The sequence below is a fragment of the Echeneis naucrates genome, chromosome 14 (assembly GCF_900963305.1).
Source record: "Echeneis naucrates chromosome 14, fEcheNa1.1, whole genome shotgun sequence".
NCBI classification, from domain to species: Eukaryota; Metazoa; Chordata; class Actinopteri; order Carangiformes; family Echeneidae; genus Echeneis; species Echeneis naucrates.
This window is the reverse complement of record NC_042524.1, coordinates 11,831,928-11,852,587: the sequence shown is the minus strand read 5'-3', so window position 1 is coordinate 11,852,587 and position 20,660 is coordinate 11,831,928. Positions and strand designations below refer to the sequence as shown.

At 41.8% G+C, this 20,660-nt stretch overlaps 1 protein-coding gene across 1 annotated transcript; it reads right to left on the bottom strand.

The window, feature by feature from the left end:
- Positions 1-433: 433 nt before the first annotated feature.
- phldb2a (pleckstrin homology-like domain, family B, member 2a) lies at positions 434-16,181 on the bottom strand. The gene is made up of 17 exons (XM_029519948.1): positions 15,957-16,181; positions 14,002-14,114; positions 12,340-13,304; positions 11,928-12,260; positions 9,536-9,670; positions 9,130-9,267; positions 7,243-7,389; positions 6,333-6,443; positions 6,154-6,243; positions 5,919-6,056; positions 5,085-5,184; positions 4,338-4,536; positions 3,801-3,891; positions 3,559-3,705; positions 3,217-3,436; positions 2,977-3,062; positions 434-2,764 (listed from the first exon to the last, which is right to left on the bottom strand). Exons 2-17 carry the CDS (start codon positions 14,054-14,056, stop codon positions 2,624-2,626), a joined length of 3,096 nt encoding a protein of 1,031 aa, XP_029375808.1. The 5' UTR covers positions 14,057-14,114; positions 15,957-16,181; the 3' UTR covers positions 434-2,623.
- Between the last annotated feature and the right edge of the window lie 4,479 nt (positions 16,182-20,660).

Below are 20,660 nucleotides of genomic sequence, written 5' to 3'. Positions count from 1 at the left end.
AGCACACCCAGTTAATACCTCATGTACAGTTTTAAACTGAATCAACATTGTTTTTTCATTCTTGTAGTTCTGAGTCATACTTTACACTATAATCAGCTTGTTTTTAAAATTTGTATTTTCACTGACCTCGGCTGAGCCAGTCAAGCACAAAATAATTATACAGTGGTGCAACATGACTACATATATTCACTCAACCACTGCATTTTAAGTAGCCTACTTAGGCTTTGAGTATTTTTTCATTACTTTCTACTTTTAAATCAAAGCAATCAAAGTGGAAGACACCCATATTACATGAGTACATATGTCATGGCTAAAAGTAAAAAAAAAAAAAACCCAAACAAAACAAAAACAAAAACAAGATGAGGATGTCACATCAATGAGGGTATTGACTCTTATAAATAAAAAGAAATCAGGTTTTATGAAAATATCCAGTGACACTGCATGATAGGGGCACTGTGCATGCCTTTGTAACAAGGCCATCGATTCCCAGGGTGACATAATGACAGTATGGAAACAATGCTATGGCACCCAGTGTGCCATGATAAGACTTATAGAAGAAGGAAAGACTTTCGCTTATCTTTCTGCTCTTAAAGCACAATTCTTTTTTTATATAAATAAATGTACAAAAATATAATATTAATGTTCAACAGACAAAATAAGTAAACATAACTTTTGAGATATGATTCATAATCAACATTTTATTACTTTCATTTTATTAATTCATGGCATATGTCAAATATAAAAACCTATAACATAGTGTCCACTAAAATCATAATAGTTGGGATATGAAATATAAAATATGCAACATTTTCAAAATACAGACACAAATTACCACATATAAAGGTGGTATTTTGCTTGGTTTTAAGGTGGATGACAGTTTTGGGGAAGCGATGGTGACAGAATCATGTGTTCACTGAGAAGCTTCCAGCAGGGGCAACGACTCATCTGCAACCCTGTTGGCTCTGCAGCCTGATCGGCAGCTGCAGGGCTGAGTTAACCTACACTGATTCAGCACAAGACAAACAGGCAGCCATGAAGCCTGCGGACCAGATGCTGGTCACTTGGCATTAAAGCCATCTTTCATTATAAGATACAGTCAGACTGGGGTAATTCGTCAGTGAATACACAGATTAAATGCTTGAATTTAATAATAATAATAATAATAATAATAATAAAAATCATTTTGTGTTTGAGATTGTACATATCCTGATTTGCTTTCAAAAAGCAAATCTTTAGCTTGATATGCTTAAGTGCTTGTAAATGCTCATTAGAGCATTAGAGTATATAGATCATAGAGGCTCTACTCCACTACATTACGTCATTCTAGTGCAACCACTCTGCACGGAGGACCTCTGCTGGTGAAAAAAAGACAATGAAAAGATTTAGTGTAAGAAACATGCAGTGGATGGAGCACATACAGCTTCAAGGCTGCATACTGTAACATGACCTCCTTTTTACGAGGTCAGCTGCCTCTACTGTGCATAGAGGGAGCTAGCTGCACAGTGGTAGGTATAAAGCACAGTGCCATTGTCATGTGGAAAAATGTTCTACTTTAATAGGCAGAATATTTGCCAACAATTACAAATTATTCATAATAATAAAATGTAAAAAAGTGCCTGTGATAATCTCTCCTTCACATAATTAAGTTTGCATGTGTGAAGAAAAACACAAATCAAGGCTTGCTGGAAGGAAAATGATACATAGAGAGATATATCCACTGCTGAATACTCATAGTGGAACCTTCAGCTCTGCTTTGAAAAAGCAGACAAGAGCAGCTTATGCTGGCAGTCTGGCAGCAGCAATCAAAAAGCTCAAGTTAAAAGTACGAATTAATACTGTAAAATAATAAATCTCACACTAACATAAAAATGTGCATACTCACAACCTCAAATTCAAAAGTGGTGATCCCATCTGGGAAAAGTCACCAGGAAGTTGTGACTCATGGACTCACTAACAATGAAAAGCGTTAAGTTTCAGTCTGACTAAGATGTGGAAATAGCAAAAAGACTGAGTCAAACAGGAAATGGATGAGAGAGAAGAAAAGCATGATGACACGACAGAGATTGACCAACAACATAAACTTTGGTTTGAAAAGTAGGGAGGAGCAAATTACAAAAAGTTATAGTTTATGGAAAGCTGTTTGACAGATCTGTTATAGGGAAGCCGCAGTGGTCTATACAACACTTTGGAAATGTAGCAGATGTTCCATTCATTCAATAGCATCCCTGATTAAGTTTGAACCAAATAAAAGCTAAAAATGACTGAGAGTGTCCAGAAAAGCCGAGATTAGAAACACGTAACAGCTAAATTGCTGAGTTAGTAATGAGCCACTTAGACTACATAAAGAAATAAAAAAATAACTTGATAGCTTAGTTATGAAACCTGCATATCACTTATTTTCATTTGTTATACATGATTACATAAAGTATAAACCGTGCTTCCAAGCATGAATTGTCATTAAAGGCTACAAATACTAAAAATGTAAACAAAGATTTCTTTCTTCTTTTTTGGTTGACCTGATGATCTCAGCTCTACACAATATGTTTCATGTTATGCCAATATCTGCGGATGCGTTGATTACCCAAAAACTTTAGTGGTGTGGAATCTAATCTGTTGGGATCATTTACACCATAAAATGCATGTGTCCTTCAGCACCTGTAACAATAACGTCCATCCAGATACGCATGGCTTCGGGGGATGGAGCCACCATGTAGTAAACCCGATCGTGGGTCTTCACACTGAACGTCAGCGAGGGGTTGGGACTCTTGGGTGGGGGAGTGAATGTAATTTTGAAAAGAAAGTGAATGTAGGAGGAGAGGGGTGAGGTGATGCATGCGAGGGAGGGAGAGAGGACAAATCAAGGGGGAGAAGAAGACAAACAGATGTAAACATATTTAAGCAAAATGCTGCATATGTGGACATTCTGGACTAACAATCACAGACATGTACACACAGGCACATAAATGTTGGTCTTACTTTGTGTGCATTTTTTAAATGGTCATAGTACACCTCCTCTATGGCTTGGAAGTAAATGACTCCTTTCATCTTGGTCTCATGTTTGTCTGCAGCGGAGAGTATAAACATAAAAATCAACATCATGATGAAAGCTTGTTCTCAGTATCCTGGAAGGCTTACAAATGCCATCATGGCTGGAGTAGCTGTTTTCTCACACTTTAAACTGCACTCTTTTAAACAGAGAACTGAGGAGGTGCTCACCTGCGAAGTAGGTGAGCGTCCTTCGGTTCTGGTCAAAGACAAACCAGCGTTTCTTCCAGGTCTTTATCTTGCCACCCATTTTGACCAGAAAGCCTCGACAGGTTTTATCAGTGATGGCCAGATGGAAGCAGGCGTCTGGGTTGTGTCCTGCAGCTTCAATGTGGCCATGAAGATCAAAGTCGTCTTTCCTTATGGGGAGGTAGCGTGTCAGGAGCCGAGACTACACAAACAAGCGATAAATTGAGATGACAGGTGTAAACATTGTGTGTTGGCATGTTTGTGATGTATTTACGTGCGGGGTAAAAATGTTTTGGACCATTTCTTTTCAGCTATTCTGAGTACCTGCGATCTTTGTTTCTCCCTGAGCTTCACTTCTCTCTCAACGAGTTTCTGCCTCCTGCTCGTCTCCTCCTGTAGTCGCTTCTCTAGTTCTTCCCTTCTCCGCCGCTCCTCCACCAGGGCCTGTCTGCGCATCTCCATTTCCCGCTCCTGCCCACACCGCACACAGTGAGTTACATCCATCACTGACCACGCACAGCTCGGTACAGTAGGTTTTTGGTGGAGGTTTAGGTGTGACACATTACCCGATGCTCAAGGAGCCTCTGCTTCTCAGCCTGCGCCTCTCGAAGCAAACGCTCCATCTCCTCGATCTTTGCCATGTTGGAGGTGCTGGCACTAGAATAGAAAAGGGAAAACACAACACGATATATAAAAAAAATCAAGATCCAAATGTTATTTTCTTTAAATGTATCAGCACCAGCACTGAATGTTTTTTCCCGGGTAAGTTTCCCATCCCTTCCCAAGGTTAGGTGCAAACTGTTTCATAACTGTTTGAGTAATCTGCTGACCAACAAACAAACAAATATACACAGATAAAACAGAACCTTTTGGGCAGATGTAGTAAATGCAAATATATATATTTTAGAGAACTTCCTTAACCAACTTGTTAAATATGACAGAGTCCAGAATTGCCATTAGACAGGCTACATTGGATAAGTTGTATGTAACTATCCGTGTGAGAAAGAGGTTGAACAGACAGCTATGACATCTCCTCTTTCTGCTCTTATCTCCTGAACGTCCTCTGTTCTTTTGTTTGTATGTCACTGTGATTTGTCTCTAACCTGGAGATGTTGTCTGGGGAGCAGGCAGAGAAGCTGGTCTCCAGGCTGTCAGAGCTGTCCACGCTGATGGTGTCTGAGGCGTGGCTGTTGTCTCTGTAAGCGAAGGAGTCCAGGAAAACATTGGACTCAGACACCAACCTGCTGCAGAAGTCACTTCTTCTCTGCCGCTCTTCGTTCATGTGCGCGTGGTTGTTGCCTGCTGACAGAGAAAAATATTACAAAGCATTACAGAAACGAAGTGGAAATGCCCTCAGCAGGCATGAGCTGATGTAAGTACAAAATCACTCAATTAATTAACTAGTTGCATCATGTAATCGTTTTTAGTGCTGTAACAGCACTTCATCAAGCTAAACACATCAGACGATTTAGAAATATTGATAATACAGAGGTTTATACAGAGGTCCCACCTGTGTGGAGCAGAGGAAGAACTTTGTAATTACACACAAAGCAATTCCTTTTAATTGCAATGAAACAAGCTCACTGGACCCATTAAATGAGACATACTGCCATATCCAATAGATATGTGGAGACAAGGAATATGGCTCAAGATTGAAAATGTATACCTTGTATAAATTGCCACACCTCTGCTGGGGCAAATATTTCATTTAAATGTAACTAGTGCCATAGATTGTTGCCTCATCACAGTATCTCCTGTTCTGATGCATGCAAACAGCTTGAGGATCAAAACTGGTCACATTGTAAAGAGTTGAGGTGGAGACGGTGCGGCGTGCGTGAGTGCTGACTCACTCTTGGGCAGGCGGCGGGCGTTCAAGTCGCGGGTGGGGAAGCAGAAGCCGGGTGGGATGACACTGCCACAGCTGGAGCTTTGGGACAGAGGCGGGTGAGCCTGAGGAGGAAATGGCAGCACAGCGGCTGGTCAGGACCCGGATCTACAAGTTTCATACGGCCACTAACGTTTCTCAAATACTTCAATGAGCTGATTAACTGAGAATTTCGGCTCAATGCTCAAATGTCTCTGAATACAAATAGAGGCTATGGAAACCTCCTCTTTTGCAGTCCAGGATCAGAAAAGGCACAATTGCAATGATAAGAAATAAGCAGGTGAACACCTTTGGAGTGACCTGCATGTAAATATAAGTTACATAAATTCATAAGGTATAATAAGGAACAAACACCTTCTAATTTAACTAATAACACAAAGACAAATGCACATCTCTTTTCCACACTGAATATCAAGAATATTCAAACATTCATAGCAGAGGCTGGAAAAAGTATGTGAACCTCTCAGTTCTCAACATTAGCAATGTGACATTTTGGGCTCAGGAGTCTTCAAACCTGGAGACTAGTCGATGAAAGAAGAGTCAAGATGTGCATCAGAGGTGCTTTAACGCATAAGAACACACATGCAAGAACCTGCATAAAGCTGAAATAGCCTCAAAGTCATCTCAAAGTGCTAAACCTTCATCAGTCCTCAGTCAGACAAACTTGCTGTGAATGCTGAAGGATTTAGATTTCTGACTCCTTCCACGAAGTGGACATCCAGCTGAAATAACAAAGACAAACTACAGAATAATCAGTAATGTAACAAAAGATGTAAAGGTTTAAAAGAGTCATAAGAACCTTGGGAGGAAGTGTTCGTCCCAGGGATCTGCCGTAGGAGGTGGGGAGCTGCTGGCTCCTCTTGTGAGGTAGGCTTTCATTTGGATGGGAAGAGTTTTCTTTGTTGCTTCTTCTCCTTTCCTTCAGAGAGTTTAAGTGCTGCAGTGAAAGGATAACAATGAAGGGAATTCTCCTGAGAGTTACTCTGCTGTTGGATGTATGAAGCATTTTTTTTTTAGCTGTAAGTGGCTCCTACCTCTTTGATGGTTTCAGGGACGGCCGTGAAGGACTGTCCCTCAGACAACTCTGCATACTTGCCTTCCAAAGACACCAATTTCTCTCTCTCCTGGAGACATCGGGAATTGATATTTAAGTAAAAGTAAAAAAAGAAAAGAAAGAACTACTTATAAAATCAGCGCACAACGCCTTTTTTACCTTCTGCAGCATGATGAGCAGATTGTTCTTTTCTCTCTGGAAATTGTCTCTTTCTTGCTGAGCCTGTAAGGCGATCTGTGAGGACTGTTTCTTCAGTGTAATCAGTCTTTCCTATGAGAACACAACAGGACAGAAAAGTATTACCGTAAGTATGAAACAAATGTGTGGTGCTATTAGCAGAAACTGAAGGGGCATTTGATTTTAAAGCACCAGCAGCAGATGTTTGCATTATGAAAGAGGAAATTCAGGTTTTGTGATTTATTTTTTTCCTACAACTTAATCGATTCACAAATTAAAGTACATACTGTAATGCATGTATATATATAAAGTTCTTGTCTTGCCAACTCTCCATGCTTTTACCCTGGATTTAAAAGTCAATTATTCCTCAAGGCCTTTGGTATTGCATACTTTTCATAGCTAGTATTGGTATTGTGTATTGTAAATAGCTCATGCTTTCATCTACAAATGTCTACATTTTGCAGCTTTATTTTCATACACAGCTTGTAGTCAGATTAACAACAGACCGCAAAGTAATGACCAAAAAAAGCCAGAAAATTTCAAATGCTCACAACAAATAATATTTTATAGTGGCATTGGTGCTTGTTTTTATTGTTTATGGCTTAAGCCAGCCTGGTGCAGTAATGCACATTATATTAAATTAATTTTGATCCGTGCAGTTCTTGACTGGGCCTGTTCCTTTGGATGTTTACTCATTGGATATCATTTGAAGATGCACTGAAGAGTGCCCTGTAGCTCAACCATGAGGCAGAACACGTTTCACTTTTTATCAGATTTTGGTAAGCGCATTAACACAGTTTATGTACAATTGCTATTGTACACTGTGGCTGATGCCATTTTACCGTGAGTCATTTGTTACACATGCACGTTCACAGAGCCTAATTCTCTTTACCTTGCGTGTGACAGAGAGACGCTGACACTCAGCAATCTCTCGCAGTAGCTCTTGACTCTGATTCTCTTTTTCTGCATCCTGATTCATTTCTCTCTCCAGCTTCTGAAACTCTGAATCCTCCAAGCTTTTTGTTTGCTCCTTAGCATCCTGAGAAACAGCAGAGACACAGTAATATGTTAATAGATGAGAATTAACTATAATTACACATACAGAAATTTTTTGTGGTAAAACGTTTTGCTGTTTTCAGTATTTGATATTCAGTAACCCTCTAATCAACTTTGGGGTCAATTTGACAACAAGCTGAGTGTGTGCGACCTCACATTCCTACACCTGCAGGTGCAGACTTGATCATTTTCGACTGATACATCACAAGGGGGAAGGGAAATCATAATTCCCAGAATTTTTATACTTGGTATGGTGACTTTTGATGATGCTCTGTTGGGTTTCTTGGGCTGTGTCCATTCCGACAATATATGCTGAGCAAACCTGTCAAATACAGCATCAAGGTTTGGGCAGCATGTGATGCACAGTCCTGCTATGTCTGCATTTTGCAGGTTTACACAGGAAAATCCCCTGGAGAAGCACCTGATCAGGGCCCAGGGGCTGTGCTTTACATGGCCAAAGGATGATTTTTTACATCTTATGCCCTGGTGAGGAACCCCAACATCTGAAATGGTACAAACCACAGGCAGGTAATGTGGCAGGTGGCAGGTTTGTCCCACTCAAAAGGATTCAAAGACGAGTATGAACTGGGCTCAGTGCAAGAAATTTGTCTGCAAGGTAGTGCCACGGCATAACTATTCCCGGGCCTGGTGTCTTTATGTGTGGAGTTAGCATGTGTGGGTTTCCTCCAGGTACTCTGGTTTCCTCCCACCGTCCAAAGACATGCATATTTATGTTAATTGGTGAGTGTGAACGCGTGTTCTTGTTCTTCTCTATGTATCTCTATGTGTTGGCCCTGACGACCTGTCCCGGGTGTACCCGGCCCTCACCAGAACATTGGCTGTGATTGGCTCCACACATTATCAATAAAAACTGTTTCATGTTCTGACCAATGTTCTAATTTTCTAACTTTAGAAAATCCTGCTAAAAGCTTGACAATGTGTTTGACTTTGAACATGCTTCAGTCTTATACTCAGTCTGTTTCAGTCTTCTGCTTCTATTCTTTCTACTTTGAAAGTTTGGTCTGAAAGTGGTGCTAAAGGAAATTTGTTAATAAGTTTTATGTATTCAATGAATAAACAAAGTGCCTAAAACAAAAACGTGGCCAATAATTTGATCTAAATCGTTTTCTGGCAGGAAGATATCACGGGAGTCAGACTGACCCCAACGATCAAATGTGTGGTTAAATTTGAGCATAATAGCAGGCTTAAGTATAAGTGTTACAAAACACAATTTGTGTTACAATTTGTGCCTTTCCAATTGAGTTTCAGGTGATTTTGTTTTTCCAAATTGGAGTCAGGTGCACTAACAGTTTTCTACACATGGTAACTATTTGAACCTCAACCCAAATGTGCAAATAAGGGATCCCAGGGCTGAAAGTGAATTTGTAAACTAGGTGTGTTTCTGTGAGCTCACTGTTTAGAGGAGTTGGTTCAGGTGTTCTGCTCCATGGCTTATTAAAGTAACACTTCTTCAGGGTCAAATTCAAACAACTAAGTGCCGAAACACATTTCCACTTCAGCGACGCCTTCATCTTTTGTTTCTCCAGGACATTTGGACACTTCTGCAGTGATGGTGGGGGGTCTTTTAAATGGCGTTTCTTTTTTTTTTTTTTTTTTTCATTTCTTTGTGCAGGCGTCTCTGCTTGCTGCTTTTGTCTGCCTAAAAGCTGTCCCTTGAGTTAATGTAATGCTTTTCATTTTTTAACATTTTACAAATTTTTACATGTGACTTCTCAGTGTGACTAGTCTCCTCAATGCAACGAATCTTTTCCTTGAGTTGGTCCAGAAGCTCCTTTTCCCTCTGCAGTTGGCCCATCTCTGACTCCTGTTCTCCGTCCAGCAGAGCACACTCCACCTCCATCTGCAGGAGAGCAGAAAAAAACATTTCATTCAGAGTATTTACTGCATCTCTCAATTCTGATGGCTGCCCTAACCCATCGCATCCTCCGCAAATAAATCAGCCAATAAATCAGCTCACTTCATCACTTTTGACTGTGAAAAGTTTGAGCAATACATCGGTGCACAACACTCTTGGGTGAATCCATCAGTTCATCTGATAATAGATAAAAGCCCTGTCAGGCTGTTCAGGGGTCAGTAGTTGTGTTTATATACTACACTGTGTGGTCTACCTCTCGGATGGACTCCTCCATCTGGTTGTCAAGGTCTTTGATCTTCTGTTCCAGCTCTTCTATGTTATTCAGGACTTGAATCCTTTCTTCCTCTATGTGTGTTACTTCCTGTTTCAGCTGTGCGCTCTCCAAGGCCTGCAGTGACATCAGGAATTCATATAAACGCTTGTCTCCACAGGAGGCTACAAATTTTGTGGTATACACATTTTGGTGATTGTATGTTCACAAAGTTTTTAGAACACAAAAAACAACTTGCTTCCTGGTAAAAAAAAAAAAAGTGTTGTCTGTCGTTAATAAAATGAGGTAGCTTGTTGAATCAGATGACAGCAGCTGCTGTTCTAACTCATCCAAAGTTGGATCACTGACAACAGGATTCTTTTCCGCTCAGCATAATGGAAATCTCAATCACTGGACTCCAGTCACTGCCAGTCACGCCAAAGCGCTCCCACGGTTGGCACCATTTACCAGCACCCAACACACACTCATTCATACTTAAACATGAACACATCGAAGAGCTCCTGCATTCTCAGGTATTCTTCCTTAAAGGAGACAAGAGAGTTTCTGGAGACTCGTGTGCCCAGCGGGACGGGGATTTATAACTTCCCAGAGAGGATGTGAGCTCTGCGTCTTTCTGCACACTAACCCTGCTCCGAGGAATGCCAGAGATGGCGGGTATCTGGAGCCTGTAAACCTCTGTCACCACTGACAAACTGCAGAAGTGATGGGCTCAACTAGGAAATCGAATTTATTTTTCATTAACTCCAGGTTCGCTTTAGAGTTATGTTGTATCTTTCATACAACAAAGATTACCTGATGATATGTGATGATATGTTAACTACATTTTTATATTAACAGAGTCCTCCATACATTTAGAGTCCGTAAGCTAAAAACATCTGGAAAAACACATCTCTTTGCCATGGATATACACTAACATTCTTCCACTCACACACACTCACACACATACACACACTAATTCTCCGTGGGATAAAGTCATTTCCTGTTCCCCCCTCCTTAAAGAGTTTGAATGGTTGAGTGCTGAAAGAAATCTGGGACTTCTTCATTAAAACCAGACACACCATTAGCTTGTTCCTGCTCTGGAGTGGAAAAAAAAGATGTTATGGACAGTAACTCTACATCACAAGGACTGAAAAAACAGAAGAGGAATCATTGTATTTAATACATTTTTGATATATTTGTTTTTGTAAATGAAACATGTTTATTTATTTTTCATTGTGTCTGGCAAAAGCAGGCCACACTGTATTAACATCAAGGAGGAGGTCTTATGATACTGTTATTTCTCTGTTTAGGTTCTTGAAGTACCAAACACAAACAGGAAATGTACAAATTGCCAGATATGCACATTGAACAGTACTTCAAAAAAGGCCTGATGATTTTGAAGAGCATCAAGTGTTTGTGTTTGAAATGCTGTAGATGGCAGACACTATTGCACCATAAATGGCCAATCAGTGATCCTTCAAATACAGAGAAACATGTCTGCACCGTAATGTCCGGTGGTAAACATTTCACGTCCCTTAAACATGATATAAATGTATTTTTTTCCAAACATAGTTCTAATTTTGGATACTGTGAAAATTTTCTAATCTCCACCAGAATTTAAAATGTTGTTTGGCCAAAATTTAGAGAGGGAAACGCAAATGAAACTGGGAATTGAAAGAATTTCTCATGATATTGCAACAGGTAAACAAACTGAGATGTACAAGTGATCAGCACTTAGATACACTGCATTCCACTACAGGGGTGGGACACAGCTGCTCTCCAACACAGCTGGGTCTCCTCGTCACTGACTTTAATACTCACTCTGTGGAGTCCAAGAAAGGAGGACAGGCACAGCAAATAAGAAAAGGGACAAGGGTAGAGTAAACACCTCAGTCCAAGTGGTAAATGACTTTACAGTGGCCCTACACAGCTTTAACTATGTGTAGAAAAATTAAGCTTAAACATGTTAGTATCTGTGCTTTTCCTAATGTGAACAGTAAACATGTGCGCTCTAAAAAACAGCTAACTACTCAACACTGATAAGTTCGTCCAAAGTTGGCAGGGAAACAAACAGCTTCATTCTCCGATTTAAATTAAATCAAAAGGCTAAAGGAAAGACTAAAAGGAAAGCTTCTATTTGCTATGGCATGAGCTGGTGGTGCAGTGGTTAGAACTGCCACCTCAAATTTTGCACGTCCTCCCTGTGACTGTGTGAGTTCCTTCCAGGTCTTCCAGCCTAACCCCAGCCTACTACTTGTTTTTGAAATAAGTTTTTACGAAATCCTCACAGTAATTGAATTACTTCTGGGTAAGTTCATTATGTATTTACAATGATCCAATTTCCCAACCTTGACTCAGTGTTTATGAGGATCTGTGTGACTCTGGTGAAACTTACTTTGACTCTGTGCTGGGTGGAAGGTGAGGGGGCGCTGCTGTTCAGGCTAATATCTGGTGAGTGCGGCCTGGTTTCTCTATATCCACTCTGCTGACGTTGACTAACTTGCTGCTCATCAGAAAGGTGGAAATCTCTGGCTTTTGCCCCGAAGCAGCCATCTGGAGCGGTGCTGCCGGGAGAGTCCGAGAACACAGACTCATCATCTGACACCTGCAGCTTCTCCAACTCCTTATTGATCTTCTGCAGGTCAGAAACAGCCGTAGCTGCCGGCTCTTTTTCCACCTGACCCAACTCTGTGCAGAGGTTCAAGATGGTCTCCAAACGCTGGCATTCCTGCAAACAAGGGACCATATATTAGTTTTTTTTTACATACAAGGTCTCAATAAGATGTGGAATTAGCAGACAAACTCACCAGTCTCTGCACTTTCTGCTCCCTGAGTCGCTCATCTCTCTGGTGCTGGTGGTAGTCTCTCAGCTCCTCTTTGCCATTCAAAGAGCTGATGCTGCCCACCCTCTGTCCTGGACTCAACCCACTCTTCCCAAAGGACAACCTCCTCTCTCCAAAGCTAAGATCCAATCCTATGCCATCAAGATCTACACCCAGAGAGCTTAGAGAGGCCAGACTGGCCCTCCTGGGAGTGCTGGGCATGCTGGCTGGTACTGTCACATCTGGGGGCTGCTCCAGGGAGGAGAGGCTGCGTCGTGGCCCTGCTGAGCCCACTCCTCTGTGTGAACCCATTGAGTGGCGTGATGGGAGAGACAGAGCAGGGGGGTCTGCTGTGTTGTGAAGCCGTGGGAGAGAACGGCTGTGCATTCCCAGGTTGGTGAGGGAGCCAGTGGAATATTTCCTCTGCCGAGAGTCTACTCCAGCTTTGCCCTGAGAGTAGAGCCTGCGGCCCATGCGCGGGCTGGATGGCATGCTGGCTGCTCCACTTTTAGCCCTGGGAGAACGAGGTAGGGGCTCCCCATAAGAGGACAGCATAGAGCCTCCATCCGCTGTGTTAGAGAGGAGCAGACTGTCTTGTGACTGGTGGCGAGAGTGGGAATGACGGAGGAAACTATTTGAGCTCAGCTGGCGTTCACCCTGACGAGGTGATGGAGGCACACTGCTGCTGGTCATGTAGAAGTTTCTAGAACCAGACGGAGGGCGATCGATATTGCTGAGGATGGATAGCGTCCTGGTGGACTGGGATCCAACAGGTGAGGGCACGCTGAGGTACTTGCGGCTGCACTCAGCTGCCCTCAGACTGGCCTCCAGAGCACTCTTCCTGCGTTGCAGCGTCTCCATCAGTTCCTGTAATTCGGCCTTAGAGCGGGACCCCCTCAGCAACGTCCCACCAACTGAGCCACTGCTGCTCTGCTCAATTTTCACACAGTCTGTCGAAAAGAGAAGAGTTGTCAGAGCATGACGTCCTGTCTCTCTTTGGGCTACACATTACACTCAGGTTTAATGTAACTGCTTTAATAAGCCCCAGCTCAATAAAGAGAAGTGCTGTCGCACACGTGCTGAGTAAGGGGGGGAAACCAGTGAAGAATGTATGCTCATACAGTCCTCAGTCCAATACAAACACTGGCTCAATCAGCGGTTAGGCTTCTTCTAAAAATGGAAGAATGCTGCTGAACCAAGACAAGCCATAATGCATCATAGTCTCGACTGCAAAAGAAAGCCTGAGGACATCCAAATATCTTGGCGAGCGCTGTGAGCACAGTGCCCTGAGTCGTGGGTGACTGGACAGTGAATAAATATGTAATTACAGAGTTCATGTGATATCACAGATTGTCCTTTGGCAGAAAATCTTTGCTCAAAAAGCTGTTCTGGCTTCCAGTTTTAGGAAAGTAGTCAAGATAACTCAATAAACCAACTTCAACTAATCCAGGTTTACATATTAGCCAGCTCAGTTGATTAGATCTTACTCTTTTAAGGATAAATTTAATTTAAGGATCTTCTAATCAATATTAGTTGAGGAGTATATATTCCAGAATGATTTCTGTTAGATTCTCATCTGAACTGCGAATTAAAGTCATCAATATCAAACATGAATCTATATATTGTTTTAATATCACATTGTCCTACCTGAGCCATAGCCCAATGAGGTGACCGCACTCCTCTGAGGAAGCATGCTGTTCATCGCAGTGACCTTCTCTGTTTCAGTCCGAGGACGAAATTTCAGCTGGGCCCTGAGTACTCTGTCCCCAAGAAAAAAAGAACCGGAGTTATATATTGGATAAAAGTTCAGATGGCCTCCCTGACAATGACCTGTGTCAGTCAAGTCATAGAGCAGCATCTTCCAAAGCAAGACCAAAGCAACGCACGAAATACATCAAGTTGAATCCGGGCCGTGTGGTGCCTTGCCTTATCCTACAAAGCTCAGAGCAACAATGCCTGAATTCAACCAAATATTTCAGATGTGCATATTTTAAAAGGAAAGGAAAAAACTTTCCTAAAGACTAAGTAGGAAAACAGATCGAGAGGAAAGTTTCTATGTCTGGCTCTGTGTCACCAATAAAAACCCAGTCTGAAAACGCAGCCATAATCAATCTTGTAGCCCCATGACCAGTCCTCAAAAGTATTCCCTCAGAGCCCCAAAGTCATTGAGGCTCAGCCAAAGTTAAAGCTTTGGGCTGGATAACTCCCTGAGGTCCTGACACGTCCTGCAGCTTACACTGAAATTCAGAACGCTCTGAGAACACAATTACAAGGAAAAGCACAAAACCATCACTAGTAAGATATAAAATACCAAATACAGATTAAATGTATTTGTTGCTTTCTTTTCATGGTATCACATCATTTTAAAATGAATACTTTGGGCTTTAAATAAAATATTATTCACAATTAATCAAGTAATTGATTAATAAACTCCTAAAAAGCATCTTAGTCTCTCTTCGAGGACCAAACAATGAAAACTAAGGTAGTAAATAGATTGAAATAGATGTCTAAAAACACAAACAAAACAAACAAACAAACAAAAAAAAAAACCTCAGGAAGCTCAAAAGCTATAGGAGAGATTTTAAAAGTCAGACATTAAAGTTCCTGAATCCACAGACAGCACACACACACACATACAGACCGCAGAGAAAAACAGAGATGGCTGATCCAAGATTTTCTGGTCCTGCTGTCTGGAGAGAGGGCCTACAGGAAGTAGGGTATCCTTTTACAGTCACACAATCAATCAGCATGAGTTCACTCTCCAGACCTCCTGAGAAAAGGGGGAAAAAACCCCAGGTTCATGTCAGGATCAGGACTACAGACCGGCGGCGTCACTAAAAGACAGCAAGGTGTGAACTCTAATAGCCACTTATAAATTTGATTTCATCTAATGACTTGAAAAACTCAGATAAATAAAATAATATGCATAAACAAGAAAATAAATACTTGAATATGTCACACTTCATGCAGCCGAATCTGTTCAAAGTCTCACTTGCTGTCCAGTAAAACACATCATTTCCCTGAAAAGAGAAAAGTGAGGTGGGAAACCAGAGGGAAAATGACTTGCAACTTAATGTTATTTTCATTTTCACTCACTCTTTTGGTTTCCAACCCTTAATCGTTTGGTCTCTAAAATGCTAGAAAACAAATGTAATGTAAATGTTTCTATGTTTCAGTGTATAGCAATTGAAGCAGGTAATCGCATCAGAGCCAAACAGAGGCTCTTAAAAATACTTGATAGTTTAATACTTTTGGAACTGATAATTCCAGCTGTAACATCACTGATCCGCCTCTGACATTCTAACTCAACATCAGACATTAAAACTTACACACACAAACACACACATGGGGTTGTAATCAACAGCTTGAAGTCCTGCTGATACCATCAACTGCTGGCTGTCATCCACTTTTTAAATGGTTGTTTAGAGTGAAGTCATTGGGATCATCTCCTCCCAAACCACTATAGCAGCTGGATAGCCATTCTCTTGAATCGCAGCACATTTTTTCTGCAACCGATCGACACTTAGAAAAAGTCTGAAACACATTTTATGGATTTCTTTACGTTCTTCTACATACATCAGTGTCTTTAATTCAGTACTTACCAAAAGTGAAGTGCAGCTGTAAACTCTCACACAGTGGTGCAAGTTAAACCAAATGCAGCCGAGTGATTTCTCCCAGAGCATCCCTGTTAGTGTGGACTGGGAAACTGATAAATTCACTGAGGGGGACCAGCCTCTGGTCTGTGTCCCAGTCACATAGCTGAGCTGGAGGTCTTTGGTATGAGCCTGTTCTCCTATGTATGGAGCTGCACCGTAGTCTTCCCATGACAAAGGATCCAGCAGGAGACCCCCTCTCCTCCCCTCCCCCTTCCCACCTCAACTCCCTGCTCGGACTGTCCTCCTCCCCCTGGAGCAGAGGGAGAGGGGGGAGTGTTTACTTTTCAGCATCCGTATCAGATGCTGCCCCTCTCTGGTTAGGGAGAGAACTGGTGTTATGTAAAGGAGTTCAATTAAAAAATGACAAGAAGAAGGAAGTTAAGAAATCATCATCACACTATCAGCTCATATTCATTAGTGTGTTAGACTCCTCCTGCCTTCAGACGTTTGTTTTTCTCCTTTCATGTGACTCAGTCCTCTGGCCTGCAGAAATCAATAAACAGGATCATGTTTTAATTATGTCATATTCCGGCAGAGGGTTTCAGTAAATTGCCCGCCATGTGACTGAGTCTCTTCCCCCATTTCTTTCATCAAACCAGCTCTACATCCGCAGTGTTCAGTCAGTCTGATCACAGAAAACCCAGACTTAGCCCTGCTCTCACACTGAAGACCCTTCCTGCAACATCTGTCTGTGGATTTTATGGAAGAGAAAGTCAGCACAGGCTCATAGTTGTAAAGAATATGTTTTCTCTTAGATTGTTGTTGTAACAGTCGGCGATGTGGAGGCGGGAAGAGGCCCAGTCCAACACTGTGTTTGAAACAGAGCCAACCACACTCCTCCTCATAACTGTGAGCGCAGAGAGTAAAAATCCCTCACAGTTAGAGACCCACATGTGGCAACAGGGAGCAGATCTGTCGAGCTCATCGTTGTGTTTAATCCCTTTCAACATATGTATATTTTCTAAAAACTGCGAGATCATAGTTGCTCTTAAAATGCAAAAAACTGAAGAAGTACAATCAGCTCAGGCAGCAGAATGAATGAAAAGTCACTTTGGAAAAACCCCTTGATTTCCCAGAGAAAAATCCTGAACCATCATGCAAAAAAACTCCAATTACATCATAGGGAGGGGGCTGTGGACGGGATGATTACTTCCAGACCTGGGGTCTTTGTCATAAAAACACACACACCAAGTCTCTCTACCTCTCTCTTTCTTGCATTCCTCACAATTGTAGGAAAATAAAATGGCACCTATAAATGCCAGGAGAGACTCATTTGAAACGTGGGATATATAAAATTGATTGCCAAGAAAAAATTCGATTGTAACAAAAGAGCTGGTATGTTGCTCCACTTCCTGTCCAATTACGGTCCTTTTCTTTAATTAATTTTATTGTGGTGAGGCTTAAAATGGCCACATTAGATTATAAATTGTTGCTTTGGTGTGCATTTCTTTGAAAGTGCAGGCTTAACCCATGTGTACAGTGATTTTGAGTGGGAACAATGGAAAAAATAGTGAGGAGGGGAGTGTGTTGGTGTCAGATTGTGGAAGTGGGTGTGTGATCAACTAATTGTTGGGAGGTCTGAGTCACTGTGTGCAAATTCGCAAGAATCTGCTCCAATCACCAGAGCGTGAAGATAATCGTAAGTTCCTGGAGTTAAATGTGAAGCATTCATGTCAGTTTTCTTCCCACTGCTGTTTGACCTCATGTTTTACTTCATTCTCTTTTATTTTAATTTCCTTTTAACTTTGTGAGTATACATCCCCGTGGTATTGTATATTGTTTCTCTCCTGCCTCTGAACTCAGATATTTGTGATCCCTTTTTTGCATTAATGTGAAACCTTCACATACCTGAACTGGTTAAACTTAGATGTTTCTTTACTCAGAGCAGCACCTGTAACTGCTAATTGTAAAAACTGAAAGCTAGATCAATTTAGTTTGAATATGTTTTTAACCACAAAACAAGATGATTGCTTCATTGTTTTGCTCCTTAATTTGCATATGGCGGTGGTGTGATGTCTGCAGTTCTTCGGACACTTTTGGCCAACGTCAGGATTCAAACTTGAAACCACTGTCCACACAGATGTTTGGTGGTTTTCTTGTGGGTTATTTAATCTCTAGCAAGTAAACAAGCAACAAGCCAAAATGCACCAGAGCCTGGCCTGCCTCTGTTGTTCTGATACATGACCAAAGACCCTCCGGGGTTGGTGCTGGTCTTATACTTATCTATGCACTTAAATCCTGAGGTGCCAATTCTATGCTCAGTTCATACAAAACAAAAGCAACTAAACAAATAACTAGTATTATTATACATTATGGGAGCCTACAATCATCCTTGAAGTGTTAAACAGAAGCAACTCGTGTTACTCAGTCATCATTATGGCCGTCAAACACATGGACGGATACATCTCTATAAATCCCTGTGATGTGGATTCCCCATGAGATGTGTCCTTAATCAGAACTGAATAAAAGTGAAATCTATTTGCTCTTGTTGTGCGATTCAATTAGTTTGTGCATAAGTTCCTGTTATATGAAGGCCATCCTTCTCCAAACTACTGGATTGCAGCCCATCATTTTCCTCTAGTCTTCCCTCCTCCTGTGGTCTAATGTCTGGTTGCAAAGTCACAGTGCAGCTTTCAGCTCTTTCTGCTGAACTGCCTGCTACTTCATCCTGTCTTTCAAAGTGTAATTGCAGTCTGTTGCGTTCAGCTCCACTGTGGACGATTATGTACGAAGCGTGAGTGTCTACAGCTTTGTTGAGTCCCCCCTCTGCTCCATTCAGCCTTTGTGAGGCCGTCCTGCGCTCCTTTGCTGCAAAAAAAGGAAAAGAATTATCTGAAACCATTCAATAGCCAAGAAACATGGACACTTCCCTTCACCTTACAGAGTAAATGTCTCACATACCACTTTGCGTCACGCAGTGCGGCAGAGCTATGATGATGGTGAACAAGGTGAACAAAACAAAGGTTGCAGAAGCCGCAGTGCTCCACCATGACCTGTGCAGGCTCTCCTGGTCCTCACCTGCAGAGCAAACACAGTGAACCTCTCTGCTCTCCCTCCTGCGTTCATCCATAGAAATTAGTTAAACAGAACACTCTAATACTTACTTATTGATGCAACAGTGATGTTAACCTTCGTTCGAACAATGTGTCTGCTCTGCAGGCCTGAGAGGGTGCAAGTGTATGTCCCAGAGTGCTCCTCCTGTTCTGGTCTGTGCAGCAGAAGAGAGCCGTCTCCCAGCAGAAGCAGGTCCTGGTCCAGTTCAGCATTGCCCTCCCACACGTTAAAGGTTTGTTTGCTTCTGCTGTCGTATCTCAGGATAACTGTGGCCTCATTGGACAAGCTGAAGGTCCAAGTGAGGGAGAAATTCTGGAGAGTGTTTGGCACAATGCAAGGGATGGAGAGAGCCTGGCCCTCCTCCTGTGTTATATCCTCTGGAGGAAAGTTCGCACATTATTATGTTGCTTTTCAGATGTGAGAAAAGATACAAAAACTATGTCATCATAAAACCAAAATGCACCTTGATTTTTCCAAGATGCCGTCCACACCTGGGTCTTGTCTGCTGATTTGAAAGAGCAGAAGTAAGTCCGATTGGAAAGATTACCCAGAATCCTCAGCGTGCTCTCCACTGTGAAAAGACCCTTGTGGTCTGTGGTTTTAATGGTTGAGTTTTGCAGACTTCCCTGGACAGAGATGGGATCTGTGGCCCATGTTACCTGAGGGATGGGGTAGATGCTGTGAGAAGAGCAGGTGACTGTGTCATTGGTCATCTCCATGGTTACAGTCTGGATTAGAGCTAGAAGAAAAGACAACAGTGTGCATGGTGGGCGTTTATTGAGCATATGACTGAATTTGTGACACTGCCACAAGTTTACTTGTTTGACATTTGTATTCTCAAAAAAAAAAAAATCAGGCGATGTAAGATTTGGACTGGTTCTCTCTCTACCACACAGTGACAGAATTTGTACCCCGTCACAATGCGTTTCCCACAACGCCTCATCCAAACAAATCTCCTGCAGATTTTAATACCCTGGTTGACTGGTGATGCTGTAGGTTAGTGGGGCAGACAGATCCGAGCTATGAGACTCGCTGTTTTCTCACAGTCAAGGAAATAAACTTTTCTTTTAAAAGCTGGACCGTTAAGACTTTATCCAGTCATTCCTGCACACAGCCCTCACACTGTCCTTTTGTACGTGGATGTTCTGGGATCTGTCTTTTGTAACGATTTGTTTGAAAATCTGCCAAAATGCAACAATCCAACAAATCTTTTAACGCATCAACTGTCTTTTGGTAGAGATTCCAGCTCCCTTCCTTGTGCCAGAAAATTTTAATAAAATTGAAATGCATAGTGCTGTTCAATAACTACAACCACAAACTCCAACATGACCAGAAGGTTGAATCAATGGCTCTAAAAAGTATACAATTTGAACTTCTGTTATATTTTACTCTAATGTAATTTTACTGAAATCTGGGAGCAGCTAATAAACCAGATATCCAGATATGCATAGCAAATATTTATATAGCACAATTAACCATTAATAGTTCAGGCGGTGTTTGCTTTCCTAATGCTTTGCCATTAAGACACAATCAAAAGACCTGTTTGCAGGGCAGGAGCGGTTAAAGTACCAAATGTTCCACCTTCTTGTCACGACC